Source organism: Triplophysa rosa, linkage group LG15 (genome assembly GCF_024868665.1).
Source record: "Triplophysa rosa linkage group LG15, Trosa_1v2, whole genome shotgun sequence".
Lineage (NCBI taxonomy): Eukaryota > Metazoa > Chordata > Actinopteri > Cypriniformes > Nemacheilidae > Triplophysa > Triplophysa rosa.
The window spans coordinates 21,288,387-21,310,269 of NC_079904.1; the positions used below are offsets into that span (position 1 = coordinate 21,288,387).

The following is a 21,883-nucleotide window of genomic DNA, read 5'->3' on the forward strand; positions in this document are numbered from 1 at the left end:
AAAATCACCTTTTTGAGGTCGCCTCATGTACTGCGTCTGCGCCCAGGCTGGCAAGCGGCTCATGAGAACCCCGCCCCAGAGAATCGCCAGTCTTTACTGATTGACGATTGGCTCATTTTATTGGAAGGCGGCCTTCGCTAGAGCGGCCATATTGAGCTTTGCATTCCTCGCCATTCACTGTAAGGGCAGTGCGCATCTTGTTAATATTAATATCTTTGGTAATGCTAGGGATAACATACTGTGCAATACATACTGTACTGTGTGCTTTTTAAAATAGTATGTGAAAGCATGCAGTATGCAATTATGCATTTTTCAAATATCGTCACATGACCACACCACATTGCATACAATGTGTGTATTTATTTATTACATTTCTTTTATATTCCAGACAAATATGGTTATTCTGAACACTTTCTTAATTATGTTTGTTTAAGAAATATCACAGTATTTTGTCTTATTGTTTCTGATTAGTACTCTATAGAACACTAGAAAAAAGTGCACTTGCTGTATGGGAAATAGCTTTACATGTAGTGTGCTCCAGTTCACGCATATAAGATAATTTGTTGGGAGTGCACAATATACATATTGCAGAAATAATACGTTTAGTACAGTTGGATGGCGTACAACACATTGTTTTGCTTATGGTCTGGCCTTTTTCTGAGTAACAGCAGTAAAACTATGCATTTTTTCAATCTATTATCAGTTTTTGATATCAAGCACACATGTTTGAAATTTGTATAAGGAATAGTTGACCCCAAAATGAAAGTTCTGTCATCATTTTCTCACCTATACAACAGAAGTGAATAGGTACTGCCATTGTTCAGTTACCAAGATTCTTCAGAATGTCTTCTTTTGTGTTCTGCAGAACAAAGAAGTTCATACACGTTTGAAATGACAAGACTAAATGATGACAATTTTTTGTGTGTGTGAACTATCGCTTTAAGAATGCTTGTTTTCAGATATTACAATATGATCTTGACATGATTTATTAAAGCACTGAAAACAGAGATGTGTGTAAGCACTAACTGACATGTCATCTTTAGGTAAAGGCCCAGAGACACTGTACGCAGGCCTGAAGCTGAATGACAACGAGTGGCACTCGGTTCGGGTGACGCGGCGTGGTAAAAACCTCAAACTCATGGTGGACGATGATGTGGCAGAAGGTACGAGTGCTCTATAAAACATCAGCGGCTTGCGCCATAATATGTCCCTGTGAAATTATCGTGCATATCGCCTCCTCCTTCACAGGTCAGATGAATGGTGACCACACTCGTCTGGAGTTCAGTAACGTTGAGACCGGTATCCTGACCGAGCGGCGCTTTGCCTCTACGGCGCCATCCAACTTCATCGGTCACCTGCAGGGTCTAAAATTCAACGGCCTCCTCTACATCGACATGTGCAAGAATGGCGACATCGAGTTCTGCGAGCTCAACGCTCGCTTTGGCACGCGCTCCATCGTGGCCGACCCGGTCACCTTTAAGACGAAAGGAAGCTACCTGGGTCTTGCTACGCTTCAGGCTTACAGTACCATGCACCTCTTCTTTCAGTTTAAAACCACCTCGGGAGATGGTTTTATACTGTTTAACAGTGGAGACGGGAATGATTTCATTGCCGTGGAGCTTGTCAAAGGGTGAGTGAATAGCTAATGGAGTTTCCAGAGACTCCAGATTTTACCCAATGACCATTCAGGTTAGTATTATTAGGATTGCTGCAGTAGAAACCACTGTCTGAGACCTCAAGAACATCATATACTGTCTCACATCTGTACTTGTAAGAGAGTAAATGTTTGTTGTGGTTTGATGGAGATCCTGTTCAGCTGATTAAGACAAGAATCTAATGTTAGCTTAAAGTTAACTAAATCCAAATCCTACACTGTAAAATATCCTGTAAAAAAACAGTAATTTTCTGGCATCTGGGATGCCAGTAAAACACTGTAAAATAACAGTTTTGTCACGTGAAATTACATGGAGTAATGCTTTTCGTGTAAATTTGCAATATTTTTTATTTAATTTGACATGTTTTTTTACCGTATTTCACTGTAAAAATCACATAAAAACTGCAATTTTCGGACTGCTGGGGCACCAGTTAAATACCGTAAAAAAACAGTTTTGTCACGTAAACTTACATGGATTTATGCTTTTCTTGTAAATTTGCAGTCCTTTTCTGTAATTTGTCTTTTTTTACCATATTTCACTGTAAAAATCACATGAAAAAATACAATTTTCCGACAGCTGGGGCGCCAGTTAAATACCGTAAAATAACAGTTTTAATATGTAAAATGACATGTTTTCACGTTTTTTACTGTATTTCAAAAATCCGTGATCATCTGTAAAAAGTACAATTCTGTCCTATTAAAGTTTTTTACATCATACAGATAAAAATGACAGTAACATTCTGTACAATTACAGTTTTTTTACAGTGTATAATCGAAGATAAATCCATTTGCTCTATAGAACAAGTGTCCACTCTCATGGTCATCTCAGTCTCATTGTGGACTAACTCAGCATGCTTGTGCTCTTGGGCTGAGTGTGCTTCAGTAAAGTGCAGTACTGAGCTCTGTGTTTGTGTGTGTATGTGTGTGTTTATCAGGTATATCCACTATGTGTTTGACCTGGGAAACGGGCCGAGCCTTCTGAAGGGAAACAGCGACAGTCCACTCAATGACAACCAGTGGCACAATGTGGTGATCACACGGGACGCCAGCAACACACACACGCTCAAGGTGGACGCCAAGTCTGTCAGCCAGGTTGTCAATGGAGCAAAAAATCTAGACCTGAAAGGTCAGAGACACAGACTCACTTTACCTTTTTTGCTCACTGGAAAAAAGTGTGAAGGGTTAACGTGGTGTTAAATATAGGCTATATTATATATTATAATATATATATATATTATTATGATTATTAACATATGTCAAATATAAAATGTTAATTATTATTATTATTAATGAATCAATTTGAATTATAAAAAGTAATTAATAATAATAATAATAATTATTATTATTATTATTATAAAAATAATAATAGTTGTTGTTGTTTTGGAAAACAATTTGGAAACGATTACTATTACCCTTACTCATACTCAAGTTTTTAAGCATGAATCTACTGTAACTAAGCATCTAGGTGCATGTTTACAATTACAGAAATTGCTAAAGGAAGAAATGCAGTTAATTTTGAATTAATTTAGGGTAAATATTATCATATTGTTCTGCTCTCTTTGCAGGCGATCTATTTGTGGCCGGTCTGGGGCCCAACATGTACCAAAACCTGCCGAAGTTGGTGGTATCTCGTGAGGGTTTCCAGGGCTGCTTGGCTTCCATGGATCTTAACGGTCGTTTGCCGGACCTCATAAACGACGCTCTGTTCCGCAGCGGACAAATTGAACGCGGTTGTGAAGGTATTCACTACTCCTTCAACCTGTTTGAACTTTTCAAATTCAAACCTGATTTTACATTTGCACCTTTCCAGCACAGTAGCCACTAGATGGTGCCATGGTCAAAGGCTTGTTAACAAATCTCCCTTCAGCAGTAACCACATGTGAATATAATATAACCACAAAGTCGTTTTTAGAGTTATATAATTAATGAAAAAAGTAAAATAGTATAGTCATTAATGACCAAATTTATATTTAACACTTCCTACTAAAATAATTTTCCCTTCACTTTTCCCTCACTCTCCTTTGGACTCCTTTCCCTTTACTAACCGTCCTCTGTTTTATTGCCATTTCTTTCTGTCTCTTCCTGCTAACAAAGTTGGTTTCACTAAAGCTGACCTGCAAGGTAGAGGGACTCACCTTTGTGCCTTATACTGTACAAACACAAAAACACTACGTGTCTGGCTGAAAGTTGCAAAGGGCTTTTACGGTATATTCATATTACAAATTAAAAAATTAGATAAAAAAATGTAAGAGAAGATGAGTGCAACTACAAAACAAGGAGACCACTCAAGCCTCAAATGAAGACATTGTGTAGCGTCCCGCCGCCTTGTTTGAATTTTTTGCAGCTCGGCAACAATTCTGATCTACTGATGCTTCATAATGGATGTTTTGGTAATTTCTGATTTATATCGTGCAAAAAGCGTGTTTTCAAAAAAATGGAATGTTTCCAAAAATGAATCATTATAGAGGCAGAAATCAATACAATATGAGAACAAAAATCCTAATGCTTCTCTGGCTCAATAAAAGCATTTTCAGCCAGCACAGACCGACCTCTCCACACTAAGATCTTATTTCTGTCATGCATGTTTCTTCTTCTGTTGCTTTCTTCTTTTGGTGATGTGAATTGCTGGAGTTGACGTGACAATGTGGTTTCGGGGAATCTGGATCAAAACGATTGTTTACATTCCCTCTTCGGCTATTTCTATACATCGTAATTGTTTGGTCTGAACCAAAGTAACCACGCTTTCCTCTCCAAAATAATTTATTTATATATTATTAATAAATATTTATATTTCTTTAAATAGATATCACAAATGTGTTATACAAGAAAAAGGGTGTACAAGTTATGCGTCATCTTTTCGTTTTTATTATATTTTATTGTATTTTATTTGCTTTGTTTATTCCTCAAAACATATATGTAGGATTGTCTCTTAGATATGTTAAAGTTGTTTTGTTTTTGTTAGTCTGGTTGTTTCACTTGTCTAGCAATGTTTCTCAACTGGTGAGCTTCGGACACGACAGCTAAGAAAAACAAATTTAAAAAAAATGCAAATAATCAAATGCAATTACCCATATACAAGAATATGCATCCAGCACATTTCACATATGCTGATGCAAGAGAATGGGGTTGGATGGCGTAAATACACTTCAGTGTTTGATTTTAGTTTGACCGTACTTCTGTGCAGTAGTGAATTGGAGTAAAATAAGAGTCCTAAAGTAAAACCAATTGAGATTCATTGTTGTTTGGTATCCAGGGTGAATGCATCGATGCTGACCCATGAATGACATTGCATGCGTGCATGCGTCTTGGCTGTGCTGCGCGTGATGGAAATGCATGTTGAAATCTGTCATTACTGTTGACTCATCCCGTTCCCGTTTCCACTGTACCAGGTCCCAGCACCACATGCCAAGAGGACTCGTGTGCCAACATGGGTGTATGCATCCAGCAGTGGGAGAACTTCACCTGTGACTGCTCCATGACCTCCTACTCCGGCACTCAGTGCAATGACCGTGAGTGTCCCGTTCATGCATCCTTATTGTGGCGTTGTGTAGGGTTTTCCATCATGAAGGCTCACTGGGAATTCTGGAAACAAGGTCGAGTGATCGGCTGTGTCCGAAATCTTAAAAAGGTAGCAGTGTCTGAGGAAGAAAGGCATCGAGGTGTGAATCTGAAGGCTGGCGTAAGATCCTGTATTCTGAGATGGCCCCAGCTAGTCAATGTTTCAAGGGAACAGAGGGTCTTTTGATGCTTGTGAAATCCCACAATTCTGTTTGTGTGCTTTGGCAGTTGTGAAACGATACAGTGGTGGTTGAAAGAAGTAAATGAATATATCAATATGAATACATTTCATGAAATGGATTTCACGTAAACTTCAAGTGAAGAAATAAGCATTGATTGGTGCTTTAATGAAAAATCTGTCTGTCATTTACTCATTCGCCTTAAATTAATATTTTGAGGTTTTGTCTGTTTTGTCTAATGCGCTGCTTCAAGGTCATTTGTGTGCTGTTTGCCTTGTATAATTTTGAATTTTCGTTGCTATTCAATGCTAAGTATAACATGATGTACACAAGTACATATTACAGGACAAGACGAACACTTGAGTCAGCCAATCAACGCGCTGCGATTCATAAAAATGTCCTAGTTTTGTAAGAGGGCGGGAATGTCGAGAGTGACAGCGAGGGATATATATGGGCACAGTGAGCAGACACAGGTTAATAAGCTGTGAGTAGTTGTAATGAGGTGCGGTAAATGTTCAAATGTCACACTAGCCCGGCAGCCTCTCAAGTAAGGCGCGGCATACGCGGGAACGCTTCACCTCGAACTTTCCTTCTCGCTTTTTTCCTCCTCCATCTCTTTTCTCGTCGCTATTAATGAAGAATAAGCTTTTGTCTGTTTCTTTAATGATGTCTCCCATGTTTAACCTCTGGCAGTTGTGCGCCATTTCATCACACTGACATTTCTAATCATAGAGGCAAATTCAATTTCACCCCTCGAATGGGTTCTGGCGCTGGCGAGACGACTGTATGTGCGGTCACGGCTGTTACAGTGAATGCTGAAGCCTTGTAGCCTGTGTTCATGTTAACGGCATGAGTACGATTGATTTTTTGGACAGTGATACTTTTTTGGGAGAGTGAAGAAATTTTTTTATACTGTTTGTAAACAACGGATGGTTTTTAATCTGTGATTTATAAATTGTGATTTATTCTGTCCATTCTTAATGAAGTATAATCAAGTTACTTTATTCTGGAACAATGCAGAATAATACTTCTGGCCCCTTTTACTGTAGTGTACTGTGCGTTCATGACTTCACGTAATACGTAGTTACGTTGAAAACTTGCACGTTCAACTTGTAAACACTGACTCGTAGGTACTTCCGCCTACGTCAAGCGTGACCTTTTCAACGTAATTACGTATTACGTGAAGTCATGAACGCGCATCGCAGAACAGAGCAAGGCGAGCATTTGTGTTTATAAAGCATATACATTTTTATTTTTATTAGAAAATGGCCGATCGTTTCGCTAGATAAGACCCTTATTCGTCGTCTGGTATCGTTTAAAGCCCTTTGAAGCTGCACTGAAACTGTCATTTTGACCTTCATCCATTTGGAGTCCATTGAAGTCCACTATATGGAGAAAAATCCTGGAATGTTTTCATCAAAAACCTTCATTTCTTTTCGACTAAAGAAACAAATACATAAACATCTTGGATGACATGGGGGTGAGTAAATTATCATGAAAATGTATTTTGAAAGTGAACTGCTCCTTTAAAAAGTCGGGGTTATGTTTGTTGTCACATGACCTCAACGTTGCATTTCATTGGTTGCGTTTATCATCTCTGCACTTGAATTCAGTTTTCTGTAAAATGCCAGTCATGCATTTAAAGTCCCCGTGAATCGGAAGTAGCGATCGTCTCTACTAGAGATGGACAGATATATCGGCCAATAATCGTGTCGGTCGATAAAAGCACATTTTCACACTATCAGGGCCGAAAAAGTTAAGAAACATCACCAGTTTAATGTTCAATATTAATAGTCATTATATGGATTAATAACATTCAGAAAGTTAAGAAATATGAATTTAATCGGTATCGGTAGAAATCACAGAAAGTTAGCATCGTACAAAGATAGTCTTTACTTGAGTGTTTCAGAATAAAGTGGAAATGACGTATTTTAGAAGTGGAATATCGAATGAGAAAAGTAGCGTGGCTTGTGTTTTTTATGCTAATTGATTTGGTATAAAACAGAAATGAAACTGGTAGCCGACTGAACGTCGGAGTGATGTTAGACATAAAATAAACACGTCATGTGCCTAAAAACACTGTTTGCAGAGCTAGGCTAAAAATAAAGAACTTTCAGATATCAATCTGTATGCGATGGACAACAATTGAGCTATTTGGTAGCGCTGTTGATTACATTGTGAGTAAAACGGCTCTATATGTAACAAAGACCCGAACTGTTTTCCTGTGTCTGTACCTGACAAAAGCCCATACTTCTGCACAAGAATGAACTATTACTTTGCTATTACAAGCATATCCTCTAGGTGGCAGTAATGCACCTATGAAGTCAACCTTAGCATGCAGTACAGGATCAAACTAGAACACACTCCCAGGAGCATGCAATCAGTTCGGCTTGTATTTTCATCTCTGTCTTCTTTTTTTTGTCAAACACATGTACACAAACACACACACTCAGATGCGCGCGCATCACATGTCAAGCACTCCTCCTCTCCCTTCCTACATAAACAAGCAGGATGCCTATCCTCTGTTCGATGTACGGAAACACAATGACACACCACAGAACGGCGAAACAGGCACACTTCCGAGCGTAGCAGGGGTCAGCGATGTTTGCGGCCGCAGAAAGCGCAAACCTGCGTGAGAGTGATTCTAATTAGCCGGTGTAGTTGCCCCTGTGTGCTTGTGGGAGTAAAGAGCACACGGTGCAGGCTTTAATAACTCAAATCCTACTCAGTCCAAAAGACAGAGTAAATTAATCAGACAGAGAGACAGAGAGAGGGAGAACATTGCGCGAATATGGTTAAAAATGGCGGAATTAGCCTGTAACCTAGATTTCAGCTGCAGGTTTAAAGCCTGATGTCTGAGCCAGAAGCTTTCTGCAGCCTTTTTTTTGTCTGTGTTCATAAATCCTTCCATTGTGTTGCGCTGAAGTCGTGCAGAATGGAAAGTAAATACGGCAGCGTATTCTTCGGCCGAACAACACACCAGAATGCTCAGCTAAGCTCCAGCGGACCCTTCAGCCTCCGGGGCACCGTCTTCAACCAATTCAACACCTATTTATGAAGACCACAATAGTCCTGCGATAAACCTCCATGGCATTCCAACAAAAAGTGCACGCTTGGCCGCAGCGCATGCTAATAGGCTACGTTAGAGAGCAGTCCCAGAAAACCGCCAGCTACTTTACAGGGTGGCCAATATGTTGTCATACAAAATGTAGAATTATTAGAAAATACAGTATTGAAGCTCCACCTCTAAACTCAACAATCACCGTCTGTATGAATTAGCCACTTTGTAAAATAGTTACGAATTGCGTTGAAAATGGTAGATTCACTGCTTTGTTCCACAAGGATCTCCTCCTCCTTCTTGCTTTATTATCACCTCGACTTTTAATTTATCCCAAGGACGTTTGAGCTATAGATGCAATCCAGAGTTGTGACTGGGGCAATTATTCAACTTGCGTAATTGAATTAGCACTTTCTATTAGTTATTTGCCCGCATTCTCCTGCAAAGGTCACACTTTATTGTTTATGAGCAGTTTGAGAGGCATTCTTCACACACGCACACACACACACACGAATAACAGGCGCACGGAGATAGAGCGAATCAGTTTAACTTGGCATTTGTAATCATTCAGACCAATTTGCGATGAATCATATTGTCGGATCGTAATTCTGCTGACAATCCAAATGTGCTCGATCGATTTTCTTCGAAAAACGATGTTCGCTTCTGCGTCGGTTATTACATGGAATCAAATCCCACAATAATAAAGTCATATCTTAAGATGAAAAAAAGGAATTTACTGGGAGTTTCCTCTGGTGCTGTCCTTAAGGTTGCTTTTACCTCCTCAATCTTTATATTTACTGATTTATGTATAAAAAGCAGTTCTAGCCCGGGGTGCAGCAAAACGTCCCCAGCAAGCAGGGCTGCGTGAAAGATAAGTGGAGCCCTGAGACACAACCTTCATAAGACCCCCATGCCACCACAGCACAGCTTCAAAATAATAGATCACACAAAAATCTAGAACAGTGGTTATCAAAGTGGGGGGTGGCAGGGATAGTGAAGGGGGAGGCACGGGTGGTCAACAAAAAAGAGAAAGTATAACACACTGACGAATGTGCCCCTGGCACGAACACATGTTATGAATGTACGGGTGGGGGTCCCCCATGAAACGTGCAAACAACGGAGTGGGGGGCCGCCAGATTTTGGGGTTTAAAGGGGGGCGTGATCAAAACCACTGATCTAGAAAATATGGCAATTTCTAATCATCTTTGTCATTCCAAATCCATATCCCTATTTTCTTTCTTTCTTTCTTTCTTTCTTTCTTTCTTTCTTTCTTTCTTTCTTTCTTTCTTTCTTTCTTTCTTTCTTTTGTATGTGATTTGTTCCATGCTTCCCAGATTCATTCGAGTTTAGATGTAGCATCTGCTGTTGCGCAAAGGTGTGATTGAGATGTCCAATAACTCATTATTCACCGGTGAGCCATAGATGAGAAACGCCCCTAAAAGAGTTACCCAAGGCCCCTTCCACTGTGTCTCAAGTTGAAATAGGGACGACATATTTTCATTCCCGGACATTTATAACCCCAAGCATATGTACCTGCGGAGTCCCGCCTCTCCTGCACCCCATGAATAATGCATCTCCTACATAAAACATGAGTGTGGAATGCGGTTGAAGGCAAACAGGTGTCCGCGCTGCCCTGTTCTCTGGGAGCCGGATCTGGTTCAGTGTCAGTCGCAGATGGAGAGGAATCTATGCCAGCTAGCTTCAATAAAGATATCCTGCTTTCCCGTGGCTACGTTTCTGGAAGAGGACCTCGTGAACTCCCCGGACCACTGGGGAAGACATGGCCACATTGTAGCCGCAAGGAAACGCAGCATTATACCTAAATGGCAAGGCTTTCATGGAGCAGGAACAAGCCCTTGTGCTTTGAAGCTAAATGACGGATAGGGTAGCACTATGAGGCGAGTAAGTCATCTTGTCGGGGCTCTAGGGAGAGTTGTTACGGCATCAAACAGATGCTGTTTCACCCACGCACAAGCTAGCGAGAGCATGGTGTCTCTATTAAAACAACACTTCTCAGGTGCGGTGTTTAAACGAGACTCATCAATGATTATTGAAAGAAGTTAGAGGATGAGGTTCTGCCCTGTGATTCCCTTGAGTTTGAATGCTTGAATTTAATTGACACTTTTTGTTCCAAGGCTATATTTTATTTTTTACATATATTAGATAGTTTACATCTTTTTACATACATTTACAAAGTTTAACAGTTAATAGTTTGCCAACCCCCATAAAGTACAAAAAGCCCATTCTTAGAAAAAAAACTCATATATTACTGCTGTACTTATGAAACCTTTTATCTCCATTTCGTGATTTCTTCTTTTTGCCATAAAGCTTTATTAATAGCCAATTCTTATGTTTGTCACTGAGTTTTGCAAAAATCTAACATTTTGAAAACATCTTTTACAAAAAAAGCCTTAAAAATTCTCTTTACCGTAACGATTTAAAACTGTCAATCCCGTAGCTTTTTTTGTAGGGCTGCAAATAACGATTTTCTTGATAATCGATTAGTTGGACGATTATTTTTTCGATTAGTTGGATAAAATGTTTAATTGCATCTTTTGCTTATAATAACTCAATCAGAGATGGGAAAATTATACACAACTGAACTCATTAGCCTTCTCCCAAATTGTTGTGGATGTCTCCCTAATTAACACGCCAACGTGTCATACTAGAAGCAGCCGACAATAGCTGTGTCTGAAACCGTTCCCTATCTCCTATATAGTGCACTATATCGGGTGTCCTCCATTTTGTAGTGGTGTCTGAAACCTGAGTGAACTACTTCATTCCCTACATTCGTTCACTCTTTTTTACCCACAATGTACTCTGATATTGAGTGCACATTCGATGTACGCGGCTTGAAGAGATGCATGCAAAACACGTCTGACCTAAAAACTGCGCAACTTGTGCCGCATCGAGAGATGCATGCACGGAGAGACACGTCTGACTTTAAAACTGCGCAGCTCATGCTGCATGGAGAGACACGTCTAAAACAATAATTTTAAAAGGGAAGAAGACGCTCTTGACTGTGCAGCTGGCAAGTGACGTCACATACCAACTAATCGATAACTAATTTCATTATCGATTTTATCGAATAGTTGTTGCAGCCCTAATTTTTTGCTGAAAAAAGGCATTAATGAAGTATATTTTAATAGAAAATTATACATGTTACATTTTTTTTAATGCGGAAACTACCTGTTGTCACGGTTTAGTTGTTTTGTTTTGGTTAAAGGCAGGGTAACCGATTTCCGAATTACGCTTTAGACAACTGAGTTGGGCCAAGTACCAAAACAACCTTGTAGCCAATCAGCAGTAAGGTGCACAGTGCACAGGACGGACATTAGCCAAGCGCTGACGAAAGCGTAAGATGGGGGTAGGGGTGTGTTTGTTTTGGTGATTTGAACATCAACAACGGCTAAGAGAAATCGGACACCCCGCCTTTAAGTTCTGTGTTCCCGTTTTGCCTGTTCCCTCATTAGTTTCCTTCGTTGCTAAATTCCCCACACCTGTTTCTGTTTCCTAGATTATGTTTCCTGTGTATGTAAGCCTTATGTTCTCGTAGCTTGTCTGGTATTGTTTTGATTACGTGTGTTTAAGTTGTCGTGTGGTTCTGTTCCTGTGGATTTATTATTAAAAGCCTGTTTTTGGATATACTGCTCCTTGTCGTGCGCTTTCAATACGCTACACGCGTGACACCTGTATCGGTAATGAGAATTAAAAAACTCATGTTCACAGCGTGACAAGAAAATATTACGCTTTTAATTAGAAATTTTTAATCTTTTAATAACTTTTTAACCTGGTAGCCATTTGAAAGGTACTGGTAGATGCGTTTCTTCACATGAAATCAAATTTAATGTAAATATTTTTGTGTGCGTTTAAGCAGTACTTTAAAAATGTAACAGAGAGTTACGGACACTTCTCATTTCCAGTATTTCTTCATTTTTATTATACACAAATATTCTGTCAATGATTTTTTTTTGTCATATCTCAGAAAATCGTAATTTGACTCTTTTGGTAATTTGTTTTTTTTAATTACAGCATATAATGCACTTAGACAAATTGGGATGCTTTACGGTAATGAGAATTTCAGTAGAAAAAGCTATAAAAATGGCATTTTTACTTGAGTAAATAATTCATTCTTATGTTAAAATAAATGCTTTGTGCTAGGTAGTGAACACAGTTATGTTTATTATGATCATTTGTTGTGTTACCAAGTTACATGTTTTATCATTAAAATCTTTACTGCATACTGTTTCAGTGGTTTCATGAGAATGACCCATTCGATGCTTAGAAAGGACAGCGGTGATATGTATCATAAAGTAGTCTATGTGACTCCTTTGTATGTGTATTACATAACAAGTCTTCGGAAGCCAGTAAGATGGCTTTTTGTGCAGAACAGACCAAAAATTGAAGTTATTGTGTTCATCTTTCCCTCCTCTAACGTTTGTGTAAAGCATATTCACATCCAGAAATCAAAAGTGGAATTCAGTCTTTCTATGGTCGCTATGCACCTGAGAACCATTGTCATGTTTTGTGTCATCGGAAGGCTTGAGGTTGAGTAAATCATTTTCGGTTTTGCTGAACCGTTTCTTTAATTGGAGGTTTCTTGAGATGGAGCACTTTGCATTCTAGCTTTAGTGAATACTGTAAGTGGGTCGGTTCAGAGGACTGCTGATATTCCTGTTTGAAGCTTATTTTCTTCAATCCGGATGCCTGACCTCAGTGTTACCTACATTTAGAACAGAGATAACGCGTATAGACGCTCACCTCTAAAGCAGCGGACTCGAAGAATGAGACATTTGTGTCTGCGTGTAGAGATAAGAGCAGCTCTGCTGCTGAGAGGAAAGATTTTGCGAGACTTGTGAAGAAAAATGATTGAATCGGTCACATTTACGAAACGAAAAATGCACAGAACATACATCTGTTTCCTAGAGCCAGGTGACCTTGAAGCAATGAGCAGTTTGTCATCACCAGGTCCTGAATATCATGAATTTGTGAATTACACAGGCTATGGTCCAAAAGATATTCAGTTGGAATTTGATTGATGTTTACTGAAGTGCATTTAAAGCAATACACAGTCACACAAAATAGGAATTTTATTAGTGCCAAATTAAATTTGCATCATTACTTTTTAATTAATTTTAATTCTGCCTATTTTATTCCTTAATATTGTAAAATATACATCATCATGTTCTCTTGACATTTGATGAGCCAGATTTGTGAGGTATCACCATGTAAAACTCTTATTGGCTGCGGTTCCTTCATTATTCGGTTCAAGTCATCCATTTTAAAAAAATCATACGATTTTTATTTTCTAAAAAAAAAGAAACTGATAACAGTCCATAACAGTTTTCAGGTTATGATTCAATATATATGAGGCCTATGAAATATTATAAATTGCGATAAATCGATTTCAAAATAAATGTTTGTGTTTATATAATATATATGTGTGTGTGCCATGTACAGGTACATCTAAAAAAATTAGAATATCGTGAAAAAGGTCAATATTTTTTGTCACTCACTTCAGAAAGTGAAACCCATATATTATATAGATTCATTACACATAGAGTGAAATATTTCAAGCCTTTATTTCTTGAAACGTTGATGATAATGGCTTACAGATAATGAAAACCCAAAATTCAGTGTCTCAGAAAATTAGAATATTACATAAGATCAATAAAAAAAAGGATTTTTTTAAACAGAAATGTCAGGCTTCTGAAAAGTATGTTAATTTCTATGCACTCAATACTTGGTTGGGCCTCCTTTTGCATGAATTACTGCATCAATGAGGCGTGGCATGGAGGAAATCAGCCTGTGGCACTGCTCAGGTGTAATGGAAGCCCAGGTTGCTTTGATAGCGGCCTTCAGGTCATCTGCATTGTTGGGTCTGGTGTCTCTCATCTTCCTCTTGACAAGGTTCAGGTCAGGCGGGTTTGCTGGCCAATCAAGCACAGTACCACCATGGTCATTGAACCAGCTTTTGGTACCTTTGGCAGTGTGGGCAGGTGCCAAGTGCTGCTGGAAAATGAAATCAGCATCTCCATGAAGCTTGTCAGCAGAAGGAAGCATGAAGTGCTCTAAAATTTCCTGGTAGATGGCTGCGTTGACTGTGGACTTCAGAAAACATGCTAAACAAATATTAGCGGTCAGTCTACTGTATATACACTGAACAAAATTATAAACGCAACACTTTTGTTCTTGCCCCCATTTTTCATGAGCTGAACTCAAAGATCTAAGACTTTTTCTATGTGCTCAAAAGGCCTGTTTCTCTCAAATATTGTTCACAAATCTGTCTAAATCTGTGTTAGTGAGCATTTCTCCTTTGCCGGGATAGTCCATCCACCTCACAGGTGTGGCATATCAAGATGCTGATTAGACAGCATGATTATTGCACAGGTGTGCCTTAGGCTGGCCACAATAAAAGGCCACTCTAAAATGTGCAGTTTTACTGTATTGGTGGGGTCCGGGGGGTCCGAAAACCAGTCAGTATCTGGTGTGACCACCATTTACCTCACGCAGTGCAACACATCTCCTTCGCATAGAGTTGATCAGGTTGTTGATTGTGGCCTGTGGAATGTTGGTCCACTCCTCTTCAATGGCTGTGCGAAGTTGCTGGATATTGGCAGGAACTGGAACAGCTGTCGTATACGCCGATCCAGAGCATCCCAAACATGCTCAATGGGTGACATGTCCGGTGAGTATGCTGGCCATGCAAGAACTGGGATGTTTTCAGCTTCCAGGAATTGTGTACAGATCCTTGCAACATGGGGCCGTGCATTATCACGCTGCAACATGAGGTGATGGTCGTGGATGAATGGCACAACAATGGGCCTCAGGATCTCGTCACGGTATCTCTGTGCATTCAAAATGCCATCAATAAAATGCACCTGTGTTCGTTGTCCATAACATACGCCTGCCCATACCATAACCCCACCGCCACCATGGGCCACTCGATCCACAACGTTGACATCAGCAAACCGCTCACCCACACGACGCCATACACGCTGTCTGCCATCTGCCCTGTACAGTGAAAACCGGGATTCATCCGTGACGAGAACACCTCTCCAAAGTGCCAGACGCCATCCAATGTGAGCATTTGCTCACTCAAGTCGGTTACGATGACAAACTGCAGTCAGGTCGAGACCCCAATGAGGATGACGAGCATGCAGATGAGCTTCCCTGAGACGGTTTCTGACAGTTTGTGCAGAAATTCTTTGGTTATGCAAACCGATTGTTGCAGAAGCTGTCCAGGTGGCTGGTCTCAGACGATCTTGGAGGTGAAGATGCTGGATGTGGAGGTCCTGGGCTGGTGTGGTTACACGTGGTCTGCGGTTGTTGGATGTACTGCCAAATTCTCTGAAACACCTTTGGAGATGGCTTATGGTAGAGAAATGAACATTCAATTCACGGGCAACAGCTCTGGTGGACATTCCTGCAGTCAGCATGCCAATTGCACGCTCCCTCAAAACTTGCGACATCTGTGGCATTGTGCTGTGTGATAAAAGTGCACATTTTAGAGTGGGCTTTTATTGTGGCCAGCCTAAGGCACACCTGTGCATAATTTTGAGTTCAGCTCAAAAATTCGGAAACCCCGGACCCCCCAATACAGTAAATCTGCACATTTTGGAGTGGCCTTTTATTGTGGCCAGCCTAAGGCACACCTGTGCATAATTTTGAGTTCAGCTCAAAAATTCGGCCCCCCCCACGGACCCGCCCCCCAATACAGTAAAACTGCACATTTTAGAGTGGCCTTTTACTGTGGCCAGCCTAAGGCACACCTGTGCAATGATCATGCTGTCTAATCAGCATCTTGATATGCCACACCTGTGAGGTGGATGGATTATCTCGGCAAAGGAGAAGTGCTCACTAACACAGATTTAGACAGATTTGTGAACAATATTTGAGAGAACTAGGCCTTTTGTGTACATAGAAAAAGTCTTAGATCTTTGAGTTCAGCTCATGAAAAATTGGGGCAAGAACAAAAGTGTTGCGTTTATAATTTTGTTCAGTGTAATTCCAAATTGTCAGATGTTATAAGAATGCTCTCTTAAAACTGTAACAGTGTAACTTAGTCAAAGCACACAGAACGCACATTTGTCCTTGTCCAGTGACCCCTTTAGTTGTATATCAAAATGACCTATTAGTGACTTTATTGGGTTCCATATTTTTTTAAATGTCTTGCATCTATTTGCCAATTTATATGACACAAAGTTTTTTAATTGATTAATCACAATTAATTGTTTTGACAGCCCTTTATTTAGTGATTCAATGTCACAAAGTTTTTAACCATACAAGAATAAGTGGGTATCAGAAAATTCTAGAATTCAGTGATTTTTTTCTCCATTAATACATAATATCTAGTGAAAATCAAATGCTTTATTGAGTTGTAATACATTTTAATTCTACTTGCTGATCTATTCATTTCAACTTCCTGTTTGCATTTTAAATGTAGGAATTTAATCAAAATTGGAAAATGCATTTTCAATTTTATTCAGAACCCTGCTACATATGCGAGGCCGATGAAGTTGACTTTTGTCAGAGACATTTATTATTAAATGATACATCTGAGTTGTGATGGTATTGCATGATGATCAGGACACTTGCATTGATAGTATTGATGTCGACTGTAGTCCAGTGATAATATGCTTTATTTATGCACATCTGCTACTGTAGTTCGAAACCTCTCACAAGGATACTGAAAAATAATTGGCATCCACTTATAAAGTAACTTTTGCCACAGTGGAGTTCCACGAGTGTCCCCTCAAGTTTAACAAGTTGCGGTCTGTCTAAAATCAATAAGCATCTTCTTATTTGCTCAAGGCCTTTTTTCTTCTCTGAATTGATGCACTTCAGCTGAGTGGACCTGGGGTTTGAATAGAGGAGGAAAACAAATCGTTTTTCATCCGAGACAGCGTCTTTATATGCCGCTCAATTTCTCAACCTATTTTATGCATTTCCGGTTTTCTTCTAGCGGGACCGATTTAGATGCACCGGGATCAGAAAGTTTTGTTGTCCTGCTCAGCAGAGACCTACACTTACCTTGATGTTTCTGAAAACGTGACAAACTTGTCACGTTTCAAACTAGATTTCGTACACTTGCATTGTGCTTTCTCTTTTCAGTCTAGCTTTTTGAATGCAAGAACGCATCCTGTGTGTGAATGTTCCCTAAAGAATAATGCCACATTGTGTCATCGTAAAACTGGTACTCACTGGGAACTCTTTTCCCACCCATCCAGCCCCAGTATGCCACACGATGTCTGGATATCTGGCATTAATATGGTTTGATTTCTAATTCTGTCTGTCTGGTTTAGATCTTGACAAATGACTTTATAGCTGTGTAATTTCATCATCCTTATCAGAGCACACTGCGTCAGCGGCAAACAGGCCCAGCTGTGATAATATTTCATCACTTCTCATTGTTATTGATGCTAAGTGTGAAGCTTATAGCTTTACTTCGTTTGTCACGTAAGTCTTATATCGGTTTCCATTCAATTGCAGATTATTTATCAGGAAAGTGCCATGGTTTGTTTAACGCACTCCCGTTTTCAGAAGTTTGACTGTAGACTCTGTTCACTCTTTTTTGAAATTGTATTCATTGTAGGGTTGTCACGGTACCATAAGCATGTCTTACGATACTATACCAGCTGAAGTATCTCGATACCAAGTAGTATCACGATGCTGTGCCATATAATTCAAATCTATACAAAAAACACAGATTTGGATTAAACATTTTGTATTTACTATAGTAAATTGTATTATACTTTGCACTAGAATATGTTGTTGTATTAACTGTAGTAATTGGATAAATTGTAGCAAATACATTTACATTTAGTCATTTGTAAATACTATAAATACTGTAGTATACTTAAATATTTACTATGATAAGACTCAAAAACACTAGTATCTATGAGTTTTAGTAGTTTATTGTAGTAAATACTAAAGTACACTATATCATTTTTCACGTAGGAACTAATTCAAATGTTGGACAAATTTAATTGATACAGCAGTCTTTATAAAGGGAAATATTAGGCTTACTTTAAATGCAGAACTAAAACGGCTAGTAGGTGGCGTCAATTTTCCACTGAGTTAGTGAATCATTTAACCAACTCGTTAAAATCGCCAATTTGAATCATTAACTCGTCGGAGACATTCAAAACACACATTCATTTTGGAGATAAACACCGCAAAAAGGCAGATGTAAGTGTTCAAATAAATATTAATGCGCATATGCAACATTAACTACGGTACTACGATACTACCGTTTCAAAAATGGAGAGGCATCGCGGGTGTTTTGAAGCTTTAGCATCGCGATGCTAGCGTAGCACCGGTACACCGTGCAACCCTAATTCATTGGTCATTTAGACAAATAAAACTGTCCATTCATGCCCATACAAAAAGAAAATCTAATTATAAATAGCATAATTTGCGGCCGATTCAATCTGCATTGATTGACTGTGATTTCATTTCTCAAGTGTTTTTTTCTCAATTCATTTTTTTTTTGCTGCCGTCTTTGTTCTCTGAGCTTACCGTCTCTCCTTGTTTGCGGTCGCCATACCTCTAATAGACTTCAGCTCCGTCGAAGCCTTTCCAAGGAATATAATAGTCAGGAAGCAAACTAGGACAACGATGTCATTTAGATTAAGGCTGAGACCGAGAATGTTGTTATTTCATTCAGTGGGTGACAAGGGACCCAATTACCAGTCAGGACCGATGCCTCCGAGGCTTGCGGTTTGAAATTGTCTCACATGTATGTGACAGGGGATGGAGAGCTTTTGACTGTGATAAATATGGGGGTCAAACATTTTCTAAGCAATTTGTGCAGATTTGATCAAATACGAGCCACTCTTTGACATGCCTTGGTCTGTTTTAAAGGCCAAATGTTTGCGGCTTCCTAAGGCTAGCATGTTTAGTTCTGTATGTTGGTTGATGCAAACAAGGTTCTAGGAATTATCCGTGTAGAGTATTTTTGGCAATTCCATGCAAATGTAAACTTTACGATGAACAAAATCTTGTTTTTACCAAAGGTTTTCACCGTACTGATAGGTTAAATGTTAATATTGGTTTGTTTAAATACTCATGTAAAGCACTTTTTTAAGCATAGTTTTGTGAATTGTCACATCCGTAACTGTCCATATTTCTCATAAATGGGCACATGAAAATGAAAATATAATAATTATTTTATGTTTCCTACGAAGAGCCATCCCCTTCTCCATTTGTTTGGTTTTATTGCTTCTGATTTGCACATTTTAATTCACAGAAATCCTAAAAAGTATGTTGACTCCCTTTTTGTCACATCCATAACCCATGAATCTTTCCCTCTTTTAAAAATGTCCATAGACTAGTATTTTTCTAATGTCTGGACTCTATCAACAGCGCTTTAGTAAAATCTAATCAGATTATTCAATGTATTGGTAATAAATACAATCTTGGAGAGTTTATGTCAAGTTTTGACTAAAAATGTCACATCCGTAACGCTGGAATTGCCCATTTATAAATGAAGTCTTACGGGGAGAAACCAAAGCAAAAAGTCTTACAGTGTGGCATAAGAACATCACAAGGGTGAGTTAATGATGACAGCGTTTTCAGTTTTTGCACTAATTAATAGCATTTAAAAAATTAACCAAGCTACGAGAGACTCAAACTACATTCTTTTACATCCACAACAATCAGCCATCAGATCTCACGCCCCTCAGGTAATAAACACGGAAAACATCTCAGTCGATTCCACGGAACAGCATGCCTCCCTTTCTGTCGTTTCTCAGCAGACCTTCTCATCTCATTGACGACACCATTGTTTAGAGTCTTTTGTACATTTCTTCGTAACCGAAACAAACCTCGTCTCCATCCTCAGGCACTTGCCCTAGGTGGATGTTTTCATTGCCTCTGTCTCTGATCTTTTCCAGCCAATTACAGAAGGCGCATCCTCTCTCCAGTCTTGGCAACAAGCTTGTTCCCAGTACCGATCGTGCTCCGCGATTGTTTTCTCAGTAGTAGGGCCAATCACGACCGCACCCTCGCTGTCACGAGCATCTGCTTGTCTTCCATTCAGGAGCTTTGTGCGCACCCGCCGCTTCATCTCCGTGTCGTTGTAATCATATACAGTGACAAAAGCCTGAGATGTGTACTGGCTGGCTGGTGGCAGGGGAGATGGCAGGGCCTTGTGAACATGCCAGCTTGGCGCCGCACCATCTGTCTTGCTGTTGGCTGCTGGCGTTTGGCTTGCGGCTGTTCCTCGTTCCTGATGTGGAGCTGTTCCCGCTGCAGTGGCCCGGCAGGAGTTAGCCATGCCCTCGACTGCCCCCACACCTCCGCTCACCCGACGAGGCCAGAGATCGGAGTGATTTATTAAATGGTTCAGCATCTAATGGCGGCCCTCGATAAAGAGAATGCTGGCTAATGAGTCTTTTAAAATTAGCCGAGCTTCACGCCAGAAGAAAAAACAGATGGAAGAGTTTGTGTGTTAGTGTGATATTAACACTGATGCGTCACCTTGGTTTTAGATGACCGCATACATATGCAGTACTGTATGTCTTGTTCGGTTCTCTCAATGCACCATTCGGCATCACATTTACACCCTTGGGGTTCTTAGAGTTTTTATGGCTTACTGGATGGACACAGCGACTCCAGTGTGATTTCAGTTATTGAGTCTAAATGACTCTGATGTCCTTTTAAGATGTTGCTACCATACTTAAGGGCCCTATGAAATCCATTTTATTTTTCCCCAAATTCCGCTTTTAATTTTTTTCCGAATTTTCCTTCTTTTACTGTACAATTGTAAGTAATATACTTGCCCACATAAAAAAATACTTCAGTAAACTATAGAATTCACTTATAAACATAAAAAATACTACAAAAACCTACAGTGGATACTTCAAACCATACAGGGGAGAAAATCTGTAAAAACAGGGTATAATGTACTTAACTATGTTAATAAACCATTCAACCAGTACGTTTTTGTTTTCAGGTCTACTTAAATTTAAGTACTATTTTTAATAAAGTAATATATTTTAAAGCGGCCCTAGCACACGCGGTTTCTGCCAATCTCATATTAATAAGAGTAGTATTGCATACTTTGTATCTTCGAAGAGTATTTAGTTTGATCACATTGATAAACAATAGATACAGCTGTACGATTATTTCCGAAAGCATATGGCACATATGGGGGGAGGGGTAGGCTGAACTAAAGCCCGTGCGCACCCATTGCCACCAAAACACAGACATCAATTTCACTCACCGCATGCGGTTCATGTCCGGCATCTTTTAGCGCTGGGACGGCTCCATATATCAGTTTCAAACGATCTCCAAATCCAGCTTTATATCCACCGTTTATATAACAGTCATCACCCAAATGCAGTGAACAAACAAACATCTGAACTTCGCGAACATATTCTCTCTCTCTCTCTCTCTCTCTCTCTCTCTCTCTCTCTCTCTCTCTCTCTC

At 39.5% G+C, this 21,883-nt stretch overlaps 1 protein-coding gene across 17 annotated transcripts in view; it reads left to right on the plus strand.

The window, feature by feature from the left end:
- Positions 1-21,883, plus strand: part of nrxn3b (neurexin 3b) — a 282,277-nt gene that overhangs the window by 109,923 nt on the left and 150,471 nt on the right. For 10 of the 17 annotated variants that reach the window (XR_008964386.1, XR_008964387.1, XM_057352257.1 and 7 more), the window contains 5 exons: positions 1,044-1,163; positions 1,249-1,630; positions 2,590-2,780; positions 3,220-3,393; positions 5,044-5,163. Coding sequence is in view for 14 of the 17 variants with exons in the window: in XM_057352257.1 (XP_057208240.1) it covers positions 1,044-1,163; positions 1,249-1,630; positions 2,590-2,780; positions 3,220-3,393; positions 5,044-5,163 (987 nt within the window). In the remaining 3 variants the exon portion in view is untranslated. Of the gene's footprint in view, positions 1-1,043; positions 1,164-1,248; positions 1,631-2,589; positions 2,781-3,219; positions 3,394-3,748; positions 3,776-5,043; positions 5,164-21,883 lie in introns of all 17 variants that reach the window. The other 7 variants (XR_008964385.1, XM_057352254.1, XM_057352264.1 and 4 more) reach the window with 1 other exon arrangement.